The sequence below is a fragment of the Oryctolagus cuniculus genome, chromosome 15 (genome assembly GCF_051225735.1).
Source record: "Oryctolagus cuniculus isolate XC-2025 breed Fujian yellow rabbit chromosome 15, ASM5122573v1, whole genome shotgun sequence".
In the NCBI taxonomy this organism is placed as follows: Eukaryota; Metazoa; Chordata; class Mammalia; order Lagomorpha; family Leporidae; genus Oryctolagus; species Oryctolagus cuniculus.
This window is the reverse complement of record NC_142881.1, coordinates 70,080,010-70,098,472: the sequence shown is the minus strand read 5'-3', so window position 1 is coordinate 70,098,472 and position 18,463 is coordinate 70,080,010. Positions and strand designations below refer to the sequence as shown.

General features: G+C 51.4%; 1 protein-coding gene and 1 long non-coding RNA gene across 4 annotated transcripts in view; one reads left to right on the top strand and one right to left on the bottom strand.

The window, feature by feature from the left end:
• The window catches only part of LOC149122043 (cytoplasmic polyadenylated homeobox-like protein 2), a 70,043-nt gene that overhangs the window by 45,600 nt on the left and 5,980 nt on the right, over positions 1-18,463 (bottom strand). The window contains exon 3 of one of the 3 annotated variants that reach the window (XM_089313540.1): positions 13,493-17,470. The exons of 1 other annotated variant lie outside the window; for it this stretch is intronic. In XM_089313540.1, coding sequence (XP_089169666.1) covers positions 16,625-17,470 — 846 coding nt within the window. In that variant the 3' untranslated portion in view covers positions 13,493-16,624. Of the gene's footprint in view, positions 1-13,492; positions 17,471-18,463 lie in introns of those variants that run through there. One more of the 3 variants, XR_016221004.1, reaches the window with a different exon arrangement.
• On the top strand, positions 462-18,437 carry LOC149122044 (uncharacterized). The gene is made up of 2 exons (XR_016221024.1): positions 462-782; positions 13,497-18,437. It is a non-coding gene; the product is annotated as an uncharacterized LOC149122044 (long non-coding RNA).

Genomic DNA, 18,463 nt, shown 5'->3' with positions numbered 1-18,463 from the left:
TCTCTCTCACTGTCCACTCTGCCTGTCAAAAAAATAAAAATAAAGAAAGAAAAATATTACAGATCTGTGTCTGTTTTTTGGACTGATAGTGACTTTCTAGGGTGCATCCTTTATTAATGAGTTCGATAAAATCTTTAGCTCCTGATTTAACGTTTTTTTGGAAAAGCATCTTTTCACATCACTGTCCCTTCTTTCCCGGAAGAATGACTTCCTACAGAAGACCCAACAGCAAGCCTGCGATCCCACAGACGCTGTCTGAGGCCATCGGAGCCCTTTCTTGTTCCTCCTGGAGAAAAGCTTCTTCGCACCTGGGGGGAGGGGGGGGCTTTGGCGCCTGTGCCACAGCTGTGGGTGACAGCGGACTCAGTCTACCCGTCTGTGCAAGGAGCTCACAGCGACTGCCTGAACCCCGGAGCTGCCGCCCAGCCTCCCCTTGCGCCCTGCACCCCGCGCCCGGGGCCCCGGCAGTGCAGCCGCTGCCTGGGAACGCTCCCAGTCCCGCACGACTGCCCCTCCGCCCGCGGGGGTCTCTGGGCTCCGCGCTGCTCCCGGGGTGCGGAGGGACTCGGGAGGGGGCGGGTTCACTGGAGCCAGAAAGCCCGGAGCCGCCCAGGAATTTTGGCTCGGGCTGGGAGCATTTCCTCCCGGGCTGGCCCGGCGCGATCCCGCGGAGGGCTGTCGCTGGCAGACGCGCGTAGCGCTCGGTCCCGCCGGCATCATGCGGCCCCTGCTGTGCGCGCTGGCCGGGCTCGCCCTGCTCCGCGCCGCGGGCGCTCTGGCCGGTGAGTAGGGGCCGCGGGCCCGCGATGCGGGCAGGGGACTGGGAGCCCAGGAGGCCCGCCGAGGGCAAGGTGGGGATGAGCGAGTGAGAGAGATGCCAGGCAGGGAGGGAGGGAAGGAGGAGTGACAGAACTGAACCAGCGGGGAACAGAGGCACAGAGACAGGGGAGAGGGGAAATAAGGGATTTAGAAAGAGGTTTTGGAGAAACACAGATACCAGTTCGGGCAGAAAGCAAAAGCAGTTGAGAGCAACAGAGCAAGAAACAAGGATTGAAATGGAGAGAGACGGAGACCGATGTTTTCAGAAAAACCTATTGAGAAAGTTGAGAAAAGCTGGGGGGGGGGGGGGGGTGCCGAACTGCTGGTGAAAGGAGACAGGAAGGGGTAAAAGGTCAAGTTTGTAGGGTGGGGCAGCCCTGAGGCCAGCTGGGAGCAGGCCTGGCTTTCCAGGGCGATGCACTGGAAGCTGAGCTCCAAGGCCAGAAACCCAGGCAGGGCCCAAACGGCCATCCGGCCATCCTGGAGCCAGGCAGACGGCCCCGTGGGGACAGAGTCAGATTCCAGGTTTGTTTCTTTAAAAGATGTATTTATTTATTTGAAAAAAGAAGGAGATCTTCCATCCACTGGTTCACTACCCAGTTGCCTGCAACAGGCAGAGCTGGGCCAGGCCGATGAGGAGCCAGGAACTCCATCGGGGTCTCCCATGTGGGTGGCAGGGACCCAAACACTTGGACCAATGGTCCACTGCTTTCCCAGGCTAGCAGGGAGCTTGTTTGGAAGTGGAGCAGCCAGGATTCAACCCGGCGTCCTGATATGGGGTGCTGGCGTCACAGACAGCACCTTAATCCATAACGCAGCCCCAGGATCCAGCTTGCTGGAGAGCTTTCCTGAAGGCTGAGCTGCTTTGAGTGGAGGAACAAGGGGCGAGCACCCCCCACCCCCGTGTGCACGCGCCCCTGGCTGAGTTCCAAGCTTTGCATTGTCCGCTTTATTCCCCTTCTCATGCCAGTGGTCTTCAGGCTGCCCCTGCACAGGTGGGGCACAGACAGGATGACAGTGACAGAGAGGTCACCCCAGAACTGCACAGTCCACAGCACTGTGCAGGGTGCAAGCCAGAGAGTGCTCGTGGCTCATCCGAGTGCCCAGGGGAGGGAAGGCTCAGAGCCCTCACAAAGCACCCAGCCCCTCACTGGGCCCTGTGTTGGGACAGAAGCCTCCCGGGTCCCTATTACGGCCCCATGACCTGTGTAGGCGGGCACTCCAGGAAAGGCCCTGGGCCCTAGGCAGGGCTCATCAAGGAGGAGTGACACACACCTGCTGCTGACCCCGGGATGTGCCCGGCCAAGAGCAGGCATCCACACACAGGACGCTGGCTCTCTTGGACAACCCCAGTGCTCTCTCTGAGCCTCCGTTTCTGCACCTGTTCAGGAGAATCAGCCGTTTCATCACAAGGCTGCCAACGAGTGCCTGCCCAGGCCCTCGGTACAAATCCTCCTTGGCCCAGCTCCTCTCTGCCCGGCCTCACACTCCCAGAGCTGAGGGCACCCAGCAGAGCCTGCGACTGGCTGACTTTCTGTGGCCCCTGTAGCCGCAATTGGTATATACACTTTAATGTGAATTTCCTTTAAAATATTGTTTTTTCTTCTGATTATGTATGTTTAGAAGCTACAGATTAAGAAAAAATAAAGAGAAAAGTATAAATGCATGCATGAATATAAGTTCACTTTTTAAAGATTTATTTACTAGAAAGGCAGAGCAACATAGAGAGAGGGGAGGAGAGAGAGAGACAGAGAGAGAGAGAGAGAAAGAATCTTCCATCAGCTGGTTCACTCCCCAGGCCTGCAAGAATCCGGACTGCGCTGGGTTGAAGCTATAAACTTGGAATTCCATCCAGGTCTCCCTCATAGGTAGCAGGAATAAAGTGCTTGAACCCTCATCTGTTGCTTCCCAAGAGCATCAGCAGGGAGCTGGACCAGAAGTGGAGTAACCAGTACTCAAACTGGCACTTCCATACAGGAGGCAGTGGCTTAACCACTGGACCACACCGCTCACTCCTCTATTCACACATTTTGTGTATAACCTTCAGGTTGAAGATAATATCCATTTTTTTTCTTAACTTTTGTTTATAAAATTTTCTAAAAGATTTTATTTATTTATTTATTTATTTATTGAAAGGTAGAGTTATAGACAGTGAGAGGGAGAGACCGAGAGAAAGGTCTTCCTTCCATTGGTTCACACCCCAGATGTCCGCAACAGCCGGAGCTGTGCTGATCTGAAGCCAGGAGCCAGGTGCTTCCTCCCAGTCTCCCACATGGGTGCAGGGGCCCAAGCGCTTGGGTCATCTTCTACTGCTTTCCCAGGCCATAGCATTGAGCTGGATCAGAAGAGGAGCAGGCGGGACTAGAACCGGCGCCCATAGGGATGCAGGCAGAGGATTAACCTACTGCACCACAACACTGGCCCCTACAAAAAAATTTTTGATTCAAAAATATACTGCACAGGGCTGATGCTATTGTGTAGTAAGGTAAGCTTCTGCCTGCGGTGCCTGCGTCCCATATGGAGCCTATTCTTGTCCTGGCTGCATCTGTTCTAATCCAGCACTCTGCTAATGCACCTGAGAAAGTAGTAGAAGATGGCCCAAGTGCTTGGGCCCCTGCACCTGCATGGGAGACCCGGAGGAAGCTCCTGGCTCCTGGCTTTGAATGGTCTCGGCTCCAGCCATTGTGGCCATTTAGGGAGTGAACCAGTGGATGGAAGAACTTTCTCTCTGTCTCTCTCTGACTGTATCTCTACCTCTCAAAAAATAAATAATTTTTTTAAAAAATGTACTACAAAAAATAGAACAGTATAATGTATCTGCCAACCCTGTTTCAACAAGTACAATTCAGGTTGAGCATTCCTAATCTGAAAATCTGAAATCCTCCAAAAATCTGTAATTTTTGTAAAAGATTTATTTACTTATTTGAAAGTCAAAGTTGCAGAGAGAGGGAGGGAAAGGCAAGGAGAGAGATCTTCCATCTGCTGGTTCATTCCTCAAATGGCCACAATGTAATTCCAACCCCAAGCATTTAGGTAAGGGCCTCCCAACTTGTATAATCTCTACTCTGTCTCATTTCCCTTAGATATTATAAAGGAAATTCAGGCACACATATTTTCATCTATAAATATGTCTTTGTGTATTTCTAAAAGATCAGTACTCTTGTAATGAACATAACTGCACTACCATTATCACTCCAAAAATGGACGATAATTCCTTAGTATCATCAAATACTTAATCAATATTCAAAAGCATTCTGGTTGTGCTATATATTTTAGCATTTCATTTGTTTGGTTCAAATAAGGTGTGCATTTGGTAATATGTCTGTTTAAATAAGTAAGTTCTCACTCCATCCTTTTTCCTTAAAATTAATTGGTTGAAGAAGCTAAGCTTGTCCTGTAAATTTATCCACATAGACTTGGCTAATTGCAACCCCATGTGGTCATTTAAGTGTTTCTCTGCCCCTTGTATTTTCTAACTTATAGCTAAATCTAGAAGCTGGAACTAGTCCAAAAAGAGTTTTCATTTGTTTGTTGTTCATTCATTCATTCATTCATTCATTTGAAAGGCAGAGCAACAGAAAAGGAAAGAGAGACAGACAAACGGACAGAAAGATCTTCCATATGCTAGTTCACTCCCCAAATGGCCACAACCGCAGCTGGGGCTGAGCCAGGCTGAAGTCAAGAGCCTAGAACTCCTTCAGTCTCCTATGTAGGTGGCCAGGGCTCAAGGACTTGGACCATCCTTTGCTGCTGTTAGACCGGTGTCGGATTGGACTCCGTTAACCCAACAAGAGATCTGGTGATGCAAAAGCAAAGAGGTTTATTGTTCTGGCCCAGGCTAGGGTCCACACCTCCAACTGTCCCAGCAGTCTTCTGACAAGGACCCATCCCGTTTCCTTTGCGGGGTTTATATAGGGTTTTCAGAGACATTCTATACATTATAGCACCATTCAGCAAATCATCTCATCCCGTGGGAAATTCAAAGAACCTCTCTTAAGCTGATTAGTGCGTCCAGTGGTGGGAATGGACCTGGTAAAGGTGGTTAGATGGCTTTGGGGTTGATGCTTTTTAAAATGATTGGCTAAAGTCTAGGGTCCGAGCCGCTAGGGTGAACCTGCCAAACTGCAGGGTCTCGGGATCTAATCAGTCACCTTAACTGCCTGAAAAGACACCTGGAACTTTAGAGATTTCCCTGCTCTCTGCTGATTGGCTGTTGCTAGGGGAGCTTATCACAAGGAGAGTTTATTTCTCTTTTTTTAGGAGCTTTTAGCTTAGGGTCCAGGGCCCGGTTAGGCCTAGTCTAAAATAGCTGCACCTTGATCCGGGCAGGTTCTTCACTGCCTTCTCAGGTGTATAAACAGGTAGCTATATTAGAAGTGGAGCAGCTAGGGGCCAGCGCTGTGGCGCAGCAGGTTAAAGCCCCAGCCTGTGGCACCAGCATCCCATATGGGTGCCGGTTCAAATCCCAGATGCTCCACTTCCAATCCAGCTGTCTGCTATGACCTGGAAAAGCAGTAGAAGATGGCCCAAGTCCTTGGGCCCCTGCACCCACATGGGAGACCCAGAAGAAGCTCCTGGCTTTGGATCAGTTCAGCCCTGGCTGTTGTGGTCATTTGGGGAGTGAACCGGTGGAATGGAAGACCTCTTTCTGTAACTCTTTCAAATAAAATAATTCTTAGAAGAAGAGGCCGGCACCGCGGCTCACTAGGCTAATCCTCCACCTACGACGCCGGCACACAGGGTTCTAGTCCCAGTTGGGCGCTGGATTCTGTCCCGGTTGCCCCTCTTCCAGGCCAGCCCTCCGCTGTGGCCAGGGAGTGCAGTGGAGGATGGCCCAAGTCCTTGGGCCCTGCACCCCATGGGAGACCAGGAGAAGCACCTGGCTCCTGGCTTTGGATCAGCGCGGTGACCCGCTGCAGCGGCCATTGAGTGTGAACCAATGGAAAAAGGAAGACCTTTCTCTCTGTCTCTCTCTCACTGTCCACTCTGCCTGTCAAAAATAATAATAATAATAATAATAAATAAACTGCAAAAAAAAAGAGAAGAAGGGGAAGAGAAGAAGAAGAAAAGTGGAGGAGCTACAACGCACAGTGGCCCTCTGGTTTGGGATGCTGCAGTGTAAGTGGCTGCTTAACCCTCTGCACCACAGTGCCAGCTCCTGGAGTTTTTGTGAGAATACTTTAGAGTCTTTATTATTTTTATTTGTATCTCTTTGATTGTTACTGGAGTTGAACTTTTTTTAAGCTTTATTTATTTACTTATTTATTTATTTGAAAGAGTTGCACAGAGAGAGAAGGAGAGGCTGAGAGAATGAGAGAGAGAAAGCGAGAGAGAGGTCTTCCATCTGCTGGTTCACTGCCCAATTGGCTGCAATGGCTGGAGCTGTGCCGATCTGAAGCTAGGAACCAGGAGCTTCCTCCAGGTCTCCCATACAGGTGCAGGGGCCCAAGAATTTGGGCCATCTTCTGCTGCTTTCCCAGGCCACAGCAGAGAGCTGGATGGTAAGTGGAGCAGTCAGGACTCGAACCGGTGCCTATACGGGATGCCAGCCCTGCAGGCAGCAACTTTACCTGCTACGCCACAGTGCTGACTCTGGTGTTAAATTGTTTATTTTAATTAAAGGCATACTGGTCATTTCTATTAATTCTCACTAATTGTCAGTTTTCTTCTTTTGTGCATTGGGATTTTTTCTTATTGATTTGTACATGCTCCTTACATATTAAGTGAAGTAAAATGGATTGTGTGTTTCTTGAGACCTTTTTTGAAGGTAAAGCTTTAATTGAGCTCCTATTTTGCTATCAGAGGAATCTTAAATCCTGAGATCCTAGATCTTTTAACTAGTGTAGCCATTCCCACGAGCGTCTCAGGTTCCACTGGGGAAGCTGTCAGGGTCCAGCACCATCCAGGTCCCCAGGGACCAAAATCAGGATTCTGCTTTTGTTTTGGGTGAAAGAGGATGATGCAGTGGCCTGTGGTGAGGATTGTGGTATTTCTTACAAAAATGGGTATATCTATCTATCTATCTATATATATAGATATAGATATCCACCAAAATCCATACACACACACACATACACACACACACAGGCAGCATCCTGCGGTGTTTTTTGTTTGTTTTGTTTTGTTTGTTTGTTTGTTTTGACAGGCAGAGTTAGAGAGGAAGAGATACAGACAGAAAGGTCTTCCGTCTGCTAGTTCAGCCCCCAAACGGCTGCTACAGCCAGCACGCTGTGCCAATCCGAAGCCAGGAACCAGGCGCTTCCTCCCGGTCTCCCATGCGGTGCAGGGCCCAAGGACTTGGGCCATCCTCCACTGCACACCCAGGCCACAGCAGAGAGCTGGCCTGGAAGAGGAGGAACTGGGAAAGAACCCGGCGCCCCAAGCGGGACTAGAACCCGGTGTGCCGGCACCGCAGGCAGAGGATTAGCCTAGTGAGCCGTGGCGCAATCCTGTGGTTTTTGAAGTGTTTTACTACATTGTAACTCATTGGAACTCATTCAGTGGATTAAGATCAATGTTTCAGGGCAGGTGTCTGGCCTAGCTGTTCAGATGCCTGTGTCCCATACCAGAGGGGCTGGGTTCTGTTCCCGATTCCAGCTTCCTCTGATGCACACCCTGGGAGGCAGCAGGGGATGGCTCAAGTAATTGGGTCCCTGCCATCCATGTGAGAGGCCTCGACTGAGTTCCTGGCTCCTGGTTTCAGCCTGGTCCAGCCCTGACCATCGCTGGCCAAGAGTAAACCAGCTTGCTCTCTCGCTCTCTCACTCCCTCACTAAGTACCCTAGGTTTCAGGTTTGTTCAGAGTGCAAACTACCTCAGCAGCCCCGGCCACCAGCTGATCTGCCTCTGCATTGACGGAAGGGAAACTAATGCAGGTAACCAAGGCAGACTCTTCGTCAGGGCAGCTTTCTCGTGCCCTGAGTAAAACATCGGCACAGCAGACACTCACTGTGCTGGAGTGACATCCATAAGCGCTCAGAGCAGTCTGCAAGGCTTGTAGCAGGTCTAGAAAGTGACACAAGGGAGGGACCCCTTCCCTCCCCCAGAAAACGCAACACAAATGCTCCTCCGCGTCCCAGCTCACCCATGGGAGGCTCAAGCCTCCTCCTCCAGTTTCAGCCAGGACAGTTGTCTGTAGATTGGAGTTCCTCATGCAATCATTTGAATATGCTTCAAAATGACACTGATGGTTTGGATCGAATCACAAGTGTTTATGCAGACAGTGGATGTGGTGAGTGCTATTATCCTATGACATCAAATGCGGTCAACGGGAAGTAGGCCCCAGGTGTCCCCAGGTGGCCAGAGCTGCTGGCCAGCGCAGGGCGTGACTGGTGATGCCGAGGTCTCCCGGCACCTTTCAGATCGCACCCAGCACACAGAAATCTTTTACGTTGCGGGCATGTCCTTACTGGCCGGGTCCCAGACACAAAAGATCTCCCCCTAAGACCTGGAAGCAGGAGGGGAGCCGCAGAGGACAGGACCCAGGCCACGTCTCAAACTGGGGCAGCCAGCCCGGCGCCTCCCCCCGACCCCAGCCCCTGGGCTCCGCCCTGCAGTCTTCCCTCACCAGTGCCCAGTGCTGCTCCTCCACCCGTGGCCACTGTCCAGGGCGTACATCAGGAGCCAGGGCAGAAACAACCCAGCACCAGGGAGGTCCGGGGTGGGGAGGGGAGGCTGGGGAGCCTCGGGCTTAGCTGCTCAGGGTCCGTCCTAGTAATCCTTCCGCCGCTGCCATTCCTCTTGTTTCCTGACAGCCTCGTGTGTGTGTGCACGCACGTGCATGGGGAAGGCCCCCAGTTAAGGTCTTGCTGGAATTTCTGGTCCAAGAAGCAACCTCTCCTTTCCTTTCTCCGTCTCTGTCCTGGGAGCTCCTCCCTGAGGCTTCTCAGCAGGCTCCGGAAGCCCAGGGAGCCTCCTGGGGGAGCCACAGCTGGGAGGGGGCGCCACGCGGCCACCCCCACGCTGAGACAGCAGAGGCTGAGAGAGGAGAGGACAGCTGCTCCCCACCCCGCAGTGAGAGGCTGTGTAATGCCTCCCAGCCAGTGCTGGGGGGGCCCCCCGGGGAAGGGGAGGTGGCTGGGGAAGGGGCTGCTGGCAGGCTGGCAAGTTAGGGCCCTGTTCCAAGCCTTCTCTCTCAGATGACCTCCTGGGGCCTGGCTGAGCTCATCGGCAGTTGCACCTGGGTGCTCAGCGCGCAGTTCTGTGCAGATGTGAGGGGTTCGGCTGTGCCTCGGCCCGGCCTTTTCCCTGGAGGAGTTTGGCGGCCAAGTTAGAGCTCATCGCAGACACACAGAGCACAGGGTGTTTTCAGCCGAAGAAGAGGAATGAATTCACATTGTGGGAGACTGCCAAAGCCAGCTGATCCCCACTTGACCGGCAGGGTTGCTAAGCCGGTGACAGGGTATGAGCAGGAGGGCTATGGGGGCTTGGGCGGACAGGTGTGGCTCCAGGGAACAAATGAGTGAGAGGCTCTTGGGCACAGCTGCAGAGGTGTGTACATACCCAGACTCACACCAAGGAGGCCCCTCCTCCCCCCAGCTGCCCACCCTGCGGGTGAGAACAGCTCTTCCCGCTCCTTGGAAGTCTCCCCTACAGGCTGCGCACCCCAGCTCCAAATGAGACAAATGAGTCACAGCATGGCTTCCCTTCACCACGGCCACCTCCAGACCTGCCCCAGTGGGGTCTCTCACACCTCCTCCTCCCCGCAAGTTCTGAGCATTTTATGTGGGTGCACTCCGCCCACGAGTGTGTGCTTTTTGCCAACAATCCCATCAGACAATTGGCTTTTAGAATGGAACATTCCAGACCATACAAGGAGCCTTCAAAAAGGTCATGGAAAATGTGTATTAAAAAAAAAACCTGGCCGGCGCCGCGGCTCACTAGGCTAATTCTCCGCCTTGAGGTGCCGGCACACCGGGTTCTAGTCCCGGTCAGGGCGCCGGATTCTGTCTCGGTTGCCCCTCTTCCAGGCCAGCTCTCTGCTGTGGCCCAGGAGTGCAGTGGAGGATGGCCCAAGTCCTTGGGCCCTGCACCCCATGGGAGACCAGGAGAAGCACCTGGCTCCTGCCTTTGGATCAGCGCGGTGCGCCGGCCGCAGTGTGCCGGCCGTGGCAGCCATTGGGGGGGTGAACCAACGGCAAAGGAAGACCTTTCTCTCTGTCTCTCTCTCTCACTGTCCACTCTGTCAAAAAAAATTTAAAAAAAAAAAACCTGCAGAATTCAAAATTTTTTGCACGCAAATAAATTTATCTTTTCATTTCCATTTTCCACGAACTTTGTGAAGTACCCCCGTGCACGCAAAAACAGAATGGTCGGACCATCCATCCTCACGCTCTCATCACACAGCTTCAACAACAGGCAACTCTCAGCCAATCTCATCGACCTTTTACACCCACCCACGCCTCTCTCCCAGCCCCATCCCAGGCCTGCATTATCCCCAAGTAAATCCAAGACATCATAGCATTTCTTCCATAAATATTTCAATATGGGTCTCTAAAAGACTCACTTTAACAAAATAACCAAAGAGCCATTATTACATACTCTTCCCTCCCCAAATTCCACAATAATACTGTCGTCTTTTGACCGGGCTTCTCTCTCTTTTTAGAAATTTGTGTTTATTACTTTTGGGCAAGATCTCCCATCTGCTGGTCACTCCCCAAATGCCCACAACAGCCAGGACGAGGCTGAGCCGAAACTGGGAGCCAGGAATCCTGTCCGGGTCTCCCACGTGGGTGGCAGGGACCCAACTGCTTGAGCCATCCATCGACTTTTGCCTCCCAGTGTCCGCATCAGCAGGAGACTGGAAATGAGGGTGGAGCCAGGACTTGAAGCCTAGCACCAGTGTCACATGGGATGGCGCTATCCTAAGTGTCCCAACCATTGCACCAAATGCCAGGCCCACCACACTGGTGTCTTTCGAAGAGGCTTTTATCTTTTTAAATTTTTATTTATTTGAGAAGTAGACAGATGGTGGCTGAGGGCAGGAACTCAATCCTGGTGGCCCACATGGGTGGCAGGAATCCAGTGACTGAAGCTATTACTGACACCGCTCCCTGCCCACGGTCTGCATTGACAGGAAGCTAGAGGCTGGTGCCACGGCTCAATAGGCTAGTCCTCCGCCTGCAGCACCGGCACACCAGGTTCTAGTCCCGATCGGGATGCCGGATTCTGTTCTGGTTGCCCCTCTTCCAGGCCAGCTCTCTGCTATGGTCTGGGAGTGCAGTGGAGGATGGCCCAAGTGCCTGGGCCCTGCACCCCATGGGAGACCAGGAGAAGCACCTGGCTCCTGGCTTCGGATCAGCGCAATGCGCTGGCTGCAGTGTGCTGGCCATGGCGGCCATTGGAGGGTGAACCAATTGCAAAGGAAGACCTTTCTCTCTGTCTGTCTCTTTCACTGTCCACTCTGCCTGTCAAAAATAAATAAATAAATAAATATTAAAAAATTAAAAAACAGGAAGCTAGAATTGCGAACAGAGTCAGTTATCAAAACCAAGCACTCCATAATGGGGCACTGGCACCATAACCACTAGGCTTAGCAGTCACTGCTGAAGGCAGCGGAAGATGACCCAAGTGCTTGGGCCCTTGCACCCATGTGGGACACCCAGAAGAAGATTCTGTCTCCTGGCTTTGGTCTGGCCTAGTTCTGGCCGTTGCGGCCTTTGAGGAGTGTACCAGCTGAGGGAATCTCTCTCTCTCTCTCTCTCTCTGTATCTGCCTCTGTCTGTAACTCTACCTCTCAAATAAATAAAACTCTTTAAAAAAATGAAATAAAAAATAATTTTGCCCCAGGGGTTAGCAAAGTGTCCTGGCTCCTCCACTTCCCATCCAGCTCCCTGCTAATGGTTTGGGAAAGCAGAGGAAGATGGCCCAAGTCCTTGGGCCCCTGCAGCTGTGTGGCAGACATGGAGGAAGCTCCTGGCTCCTGGCTTCGGGTTGGTGTAGCTCCGGCCATTGTGAAAATAGAGAGTGAACCAGCAGCTGGAGGACTTCTCTCTCTCTCTCTCTCTCTCTCTCTCTCTCTCTCTCTCTCTCTGCCTCTCCTCTCTCTGTATAACTCTGATTTTGAAATAAATAAATACGAATCTTACAAAAAATAAAAGAAACTCATGCCTTTGTCACGTTCCGGCTGGCTGTTGCTTAGCCTTTCTGCATCGGTTTCCTTCCCCATCAAGGGAGATTAGCCTATTCCTTGTAAGACCTTTAAGAGGATTAAATGAACTACTCCACTGAATGCCCCAGCATAGGGCCAAGCAAAGAAATGTGAGCTTCCCTTCTCCCCCTGTAATGTGTTAGGGAAAACCCTTTTGATTAGGCCTGAGTGTTTGCCCACTTTTCATGTGGTGAAGTTTAATTAAATATTGAAGATATTTAACACTCTGCGTAGGCATCATTTAGTCAATGAACACCTGTTAGCTATCTGAAAAGGGCTCTAGAGGGCCCTAAATATCAGTAATTTACCAACTATTTGGGGTAATTTACTATTTGCTTGTTCTTAGGGAGGGAGCCAGCTGGGGCCTTGGGGAGGAACCAGGAGATTGGGTGATACAGGGAGGCAGTTGGGGGCTCAGGAAAGCCTCTCACTTGCCAGCCGATGGAATGGACATGGTGCTGCAGAAGAGGGAACCAACCCCCTGGAAGGAAGATCCCATCTCCGGGTTTTCCGTCACAAGCTATCCAGATGGGCTGGATCGGTGACAATTCCAACGCCCACCCCTGCCATCAGGACAAGCCCTGGTCCCAGCTCCACCTGGATCCCCCTTCTCACCCTGGGGGCCCTCTCTGCCATCCTGTCCATCTCGACCAGGAAGGCTGTCTTCCACTGGGCCACACATGACCAGGGTGCAGGCTCACTGTCCTCTGGGAGTAGGTCCTCATCTCTGCTTCCAGGCATCCCCGGGGCTGGGCAAGCAGGAACAGTGGGGTCAGGAAGAGGAGCAGCATGGCCTGGGGAGAAGAACAGAGAGGAAAGGACATGATTTCGGCTCTAGGACACGGTATAGGGCATGGCCCAGCTCCTGAAGGTCAGAAGCAGCCACTCCTTACCCCTCCCACTTCCTGCTATGGAGCTCAAAGCAGCCAGATGCTCAAAGTGGTTTGGAGACAAGATGGGCACACGGTCCAGCCTCGGAGAGCACTGGGACTCTCATGTGGGTTGACCACAATGTCCTCGTTCTCACGGCCCCCATGCCATCCTCCATTCTGCCTTTTCTTGGGCACTGCCATTGAAACAGCGGCCAGCATGGACGGTCCTCACTGAGGCTGTGTGTTCCATCCCCAAGGACCCAGTGAGTGCTCCCTCCAGGCAGGACTTTTGCCTTCTTGGACTCCTTCACCTTCTCTGTAACAGGAGGTGGTTGGCTCAGCTCAGACGGGCAACCTTCTACTCCCTCACTGACTTGCCGCCTTGAGTGGGTTAGCACTGGCAACTCACAGTGTTGTTGGAAAATGAATGGGGGAGGGGGGTGGGGTGGGAGGGAAGGGCACTGTGGCATAGCGGGTAAAGTCTCCGGCTGCAGTGCTGACATCTCATATGGCAGCCGGTTCAAGTCTCAGATACTCCACTTCCGACCCAGCTCTCTGCTGTGGCCTGGAAAAGCAGATGAAGATGGCCCAAGTCCATGGAAAGTCCAAAGAAAGGTGGTTTTAAAAAATATTTATTCTCTTTTTTTGAAAAGCAGAGTTACAACAGAGGCAGAGACAGAGGAAGAAGTCTTCCATCCACTGGCTCACTCTCCAAATGGCAGCAATCACCGGTGCTGGGCCAGGCTGAAGCCAAGAGCCAGGAGCTTCTTCCAGGTCTCCCACAAGGATGCAGGGGCCATCCTCTGCTGTTTTCTCAGGCGTATTAGGAGGGAGCGGGATCAGAAGTGGAGCAGCTGGGACTCGAACCCAGGGTCCACTCTGGCGCACGGCTCAGGTGGGGTGGCCTTGAGGATGGGTGGCCGTGGCCAAGTCTTCTCAGGAACTACTTTCCACTGGAGGACCAGGAGCTGAGCCCTGAGGTGGCCCCACAGGCGTCCATGCCCGATGCTTCGATGGGGCTCAGTGTGACTTTGGGACATTGTAGGAAGGGCATGCAAAGAGGAAGATGTGCCCCCCACCCCCACCCAGACTCTCCTGTGGGTCTGGATCACACAGTCTGTGTTGAGGAAACCATCAGCATGTCTGTGGCTGCTGTGAATCCACTGTGGTGGCGATTGGACAACCAGGCTCACCAAGCTAAGGGGGACCTCGGTGGAGACGGAGCACTTAAAAATACCTTCGAAATGTCCTCTAGGAGTTGATTTTGACCACATCTCACCTGAGTCAATGAATAATGCATTTCTAAGGTACACTATGTCACCTGAAAATTCTGCAGTACAACCACCGGCCAGCAGAGGTCGCAGAGGAACATCAAAGACCTTAAAGGGGAGGCACAGAGCTGAGCAGGGACTGCCCCAACCCCTTAGCAGGCTCCCCATTGCAGCTGCCCTGACACCTGTCACCCTGCTGTTCCTGATTCTGGCTCCCTGCTGGAAGTATTGCACTGTGCCGCACTGCACAGTGGGCCCCTTGGAGCCTCCACACACCAGACAGAGTGAAGGTCTGTAGTAGCCAGACACAAAGTCCCAGTTCCCACCAGAAACAATGCTTGGGCTTTTCTCTGCACAGTTTCAGATACAAGGTGCTAGGGCCAGAGACTGGGTGCCCGCTGCCACATGCGGTCACTGGGTGGTGCCTGACAACCAAGTGACCAGGACTGGACCTGACACACTTGCACACTTCCGGTCCCCAGTCCTGCTTTGAAAGAGGTCGCAGGAAATGACTGCTGGCTTTCCAGGGTTCTGGGTGTAGGGAGCAACTGTGTATTGAGAAGGCCCCAAACTACAGGACAAATATGGCCGCATGCCCACCCCTCTAGCTTGGAGTGGACACTTCTCATCAAGTCCTAGAGCAGCTCCCCTGCCCCTCCATATATCAGACAAAAGGGGTCCATTTGCCTGGGGAGTCAACAAATGATCGGTCTCCCACGGCAGTTCAAAGGAGAGCTTTATTGTGCCAAAGAGACTGGGAAAGTACCGCTCCCTAAAACTACTGCCTCTGTGAGAAGCCATTTTTGAGGGATTGTAGAGTGAGGGAGTGGCTGGGATAGAGGAAAAAGAGAAGCAAGAGGGCCCTACCTGCTCAAGCAACCCACAGCAGCACGCATCGTGTGTTCAAAACCCAACTCCTGCTGGGCTCTTGCAGCTCTCCTTGCTGTGAGGCCCAATCCCTGGGGGTACAGCATTGCAAGATCACTCTTCTTGGAATATTCTTGGGAAAACAAGCCAAGAGAATAAATTGTTAGATGCTGTGCCCCTGCCCATGCCCCTGCCTGTTGTCTAAATCCTACTCTCTGAGTTACAGAATTTTTTTAAAGATGTATTTATTTGAAAGGCAGAATGACAGAGAGACAGACAGGCAGACAGAAGTCTTCCATCCACTGGTTCACTCCCCCAAAAGGCCGCAATGGCTGGAGCTGTACCAGGATGAGGCGCTTCTTCCGGGTCTCACACATAGGTGTAGGGGCCCAAGGACTTGGACCATCTTCCACCACACTCCCAGGTGCATTAGCTGGGAGCTAGATCAGAAGTGGAACAGCCGAGACTTGAACTGGCAACCATATGGGGTAGTAGCTTTACCCGCTACACCACAGCACCAGCCTCTGGAGACATGTCGCTTTTTTTTCATATTTATTTATTTATTTGAAAGTCAGAGTTTCACAGAGAGGAAAGTCAGAGAGGGAGAGAGAGGACTTCCATTGGTGGTTCATTCCCCAGTTGGCTGCAACGGCTGAAACTGTGCAGATCTAAAGCTGGGAGCAAGGAGTTTCTTCTGTGTCTCCCATATAGGTGCAGGGGCCCAAAGACAAGGGCCATCTTCTGATTTCCCAGGCCGTAGCAGAGAGCTGGATCGGAAGTGGAGCAGCTGGGTTTTAAACCGGTGCCCATATGGGATGCCGGCACTCAGGCCAGAGTGTTAACCCGTTTCGCCACAGCGCCGGCCCGGGGAGAGCTGTTTTTTCACATTTCCCTCCCTCCCTGGAGGCAGCAACATACACTGCTCAAAACGAGGGACCGCACTCATGGTGAAATTTAAAGGAGTCCATGCAACCTGGGTTTTTCTCCAAACTTTTCTTCCAAGGGACAAATAGCTGGCAATTAAACACCAAGATTAGAAGATGTGAATCTAAAACTTGAAAATAACACATTTTACATACACAAATACTCTACGAATGAAAGCCCTAATGGTACTTCAGATAATTTATAGCAGTAAATTAAAATCCCTAGATGAAATGAACTTAGTATTAGAAATCATAATCTCAAAAGTTACTCAAGGAGAAATGATAGTTTCTAATCAACGATAATGAGATCAGGAGGCAAAATCTCCCTATAATGAATCTATCAGAGCCGTCATTGTAAAAAACACTGCTAAGTGCAGTGTTGTACAAAATTATAGAAAATAGTAAGAAAGGTAGCATAACTAACTCCTATAATCCTAGTTTAACATGACACAACCCCCTACAATAACTACCAGTACAAAATGTCCTTCAAGAATATAAATGCCAACATGATAGAAAATACGTTCACGACCCTAACCAGCCACGCACACAAAGGATGTACACTATGAGCTAGTTCCTTTCTTTCAAGAACCTTCGACTCCCAGGTACACAATTGTAGTATCACAGCCATCTGCTGACTCAAAAGCCCAACGCCATTTCCTGCAGCCACATTTCTAGTCCCAGAAGTTGGCACCGGTGTGTTCCTCTTTCAAAATGTCCTGGATTTCAGAACTGGGCATCTCGGGCACCTTCTTGCTGCGTATCTTGCTCGTGAGGTTCTGTTGGAGAACCGAGTACCCGCAGAGCTGTGCTCAACACCTGCAAGAACGTGAGCTCTCCATCACCTTGACGATCTCCAGGCTGCTGCTGGGACAGAGGAAAAGGCACCCTGTTCTCTGCGCTGTTGTGATTCGGCTGCATTGGAAACTGGTCCTGGGAGGGCAGCTCCTGCCAGTAATCCGGAGGCTGCTGGGGCTGCTGAGGGTGCGTTCCCCAGCCATTCTGCTGCCACTCTTCACATGGTGGGTAACGAAAAGAGCTCTTCTGCTCCTGCAGCTGTTGCATCGCTCCCTGAGCACTGGGAACACCGGGTAGCAGGGAAGGCCAGTCAGGCTGCATGACCCTCATCTCTGACCTGGACTTCCCAAAATACGGTGCGGATGAAAAAGGATGAATAAACCTTGCTCCTGGAACGCCACGGGGAAAAGATCCACCTCCTACGTTCCCTTGATTCTCCAGAGCATAGCTCGGTGCCTCTTGAGCACCTCGAACCCCAGAATCCCAGGAGCCGTAGAGCGGGCTGGGAACCTCCCATGTGGGTGGAGTGGAGCAGACAGCTCCGCCCAGCACAGATGCCTGGGCAGCGTTGGGAGACCGCTCCTGGGCATGTGGAGCAGTGTAGAGAGCTCCGCCCAGCACAGATGCCTGGGCAGCTTTGGGAGACCGCTCCTGGGCATTCTGCAGGCTTACACCTGGGGGACCTTGGACAGGGAGTGCATATGGCATCCTGGCTTCAAGCACTTTGCGTCTCTTCTTGGCTGGTAGTCTGGCTCTTTTATTTTGGAACCAGTTCTAAAAAAGAAACGAAACAGAAATTACTTTCGAGTCTATATATTCGCCAATGTAGGAGAATTTTGTAGTTCATCTTAGGATCAGCGTCATCACTGATTTGCTTCGTGACCTTGAGTAAGACATGAAAAATGCAAGCATGCTTTCCTGGGGCTTCGTGTGTTACTATATTTATAATACGAGAATGCATTTACAGTAAATATGATATGTAAATGTATATATAAATATACATTTATGATAATTAAAATCATGTAATTTTGCACAATTCCGGATTCCCATCTGCCTTCACAGGAGGCACGGGCCCTTATGTATGAGCAAATCCCTACTTTTCCAAATCTTCTACCAACCTATTTGCACCCTCTGCATTTAGACGTGAAGCAGCTGTTCTCAAAATACATTCTCTTAGCTTGCTTATTTTACTCCAACTGCTTTTCCAGAATGAATTCCTAATTCAACATATTCTAAATCATATTCTAAATGTCATTTTCTTCAAAGGCCATACCCAAAACAAACAAGCGTCTGCCATAACTTAGCAGTATTACTTCATACCTTACTCTAAGTGTTTTGTGGAACCTCTACTCTTTACTTTTTCTCCTTTGTAAAATGAGAGTAATTGGGGTCAGCGCTGTGGTGTAGTAGGTAAAGCTGCCACCTGCAGAACTGGCATTCCATATGGGCACCAGTTCAAGTCCTGGCTGCTCCATTCCAATCCAGCTCTCTGCTATGGCCTGGGAAAGCAGTGGAAGATGGCCCAAGTGCTTGGGCCCCTGTACCCACATGAGAGACCCAGAAGAAGCTCCTGGATCCTGGCTTTGGATCAACATAGCTCCGGCTGTTGAGGCCAGGGGGGGAGTGAACCAGCAGATGGGAGACCTTGCTCTCTCTCTCTGCCTCTCCTTCTCTCTCTCTGCCTCTCCTTCTCTCTCTCTGTGTAAATCTGACTTTCAAATAAATAAATCTTTTTCAAAAATAACACATACTATACTTTAATATAGT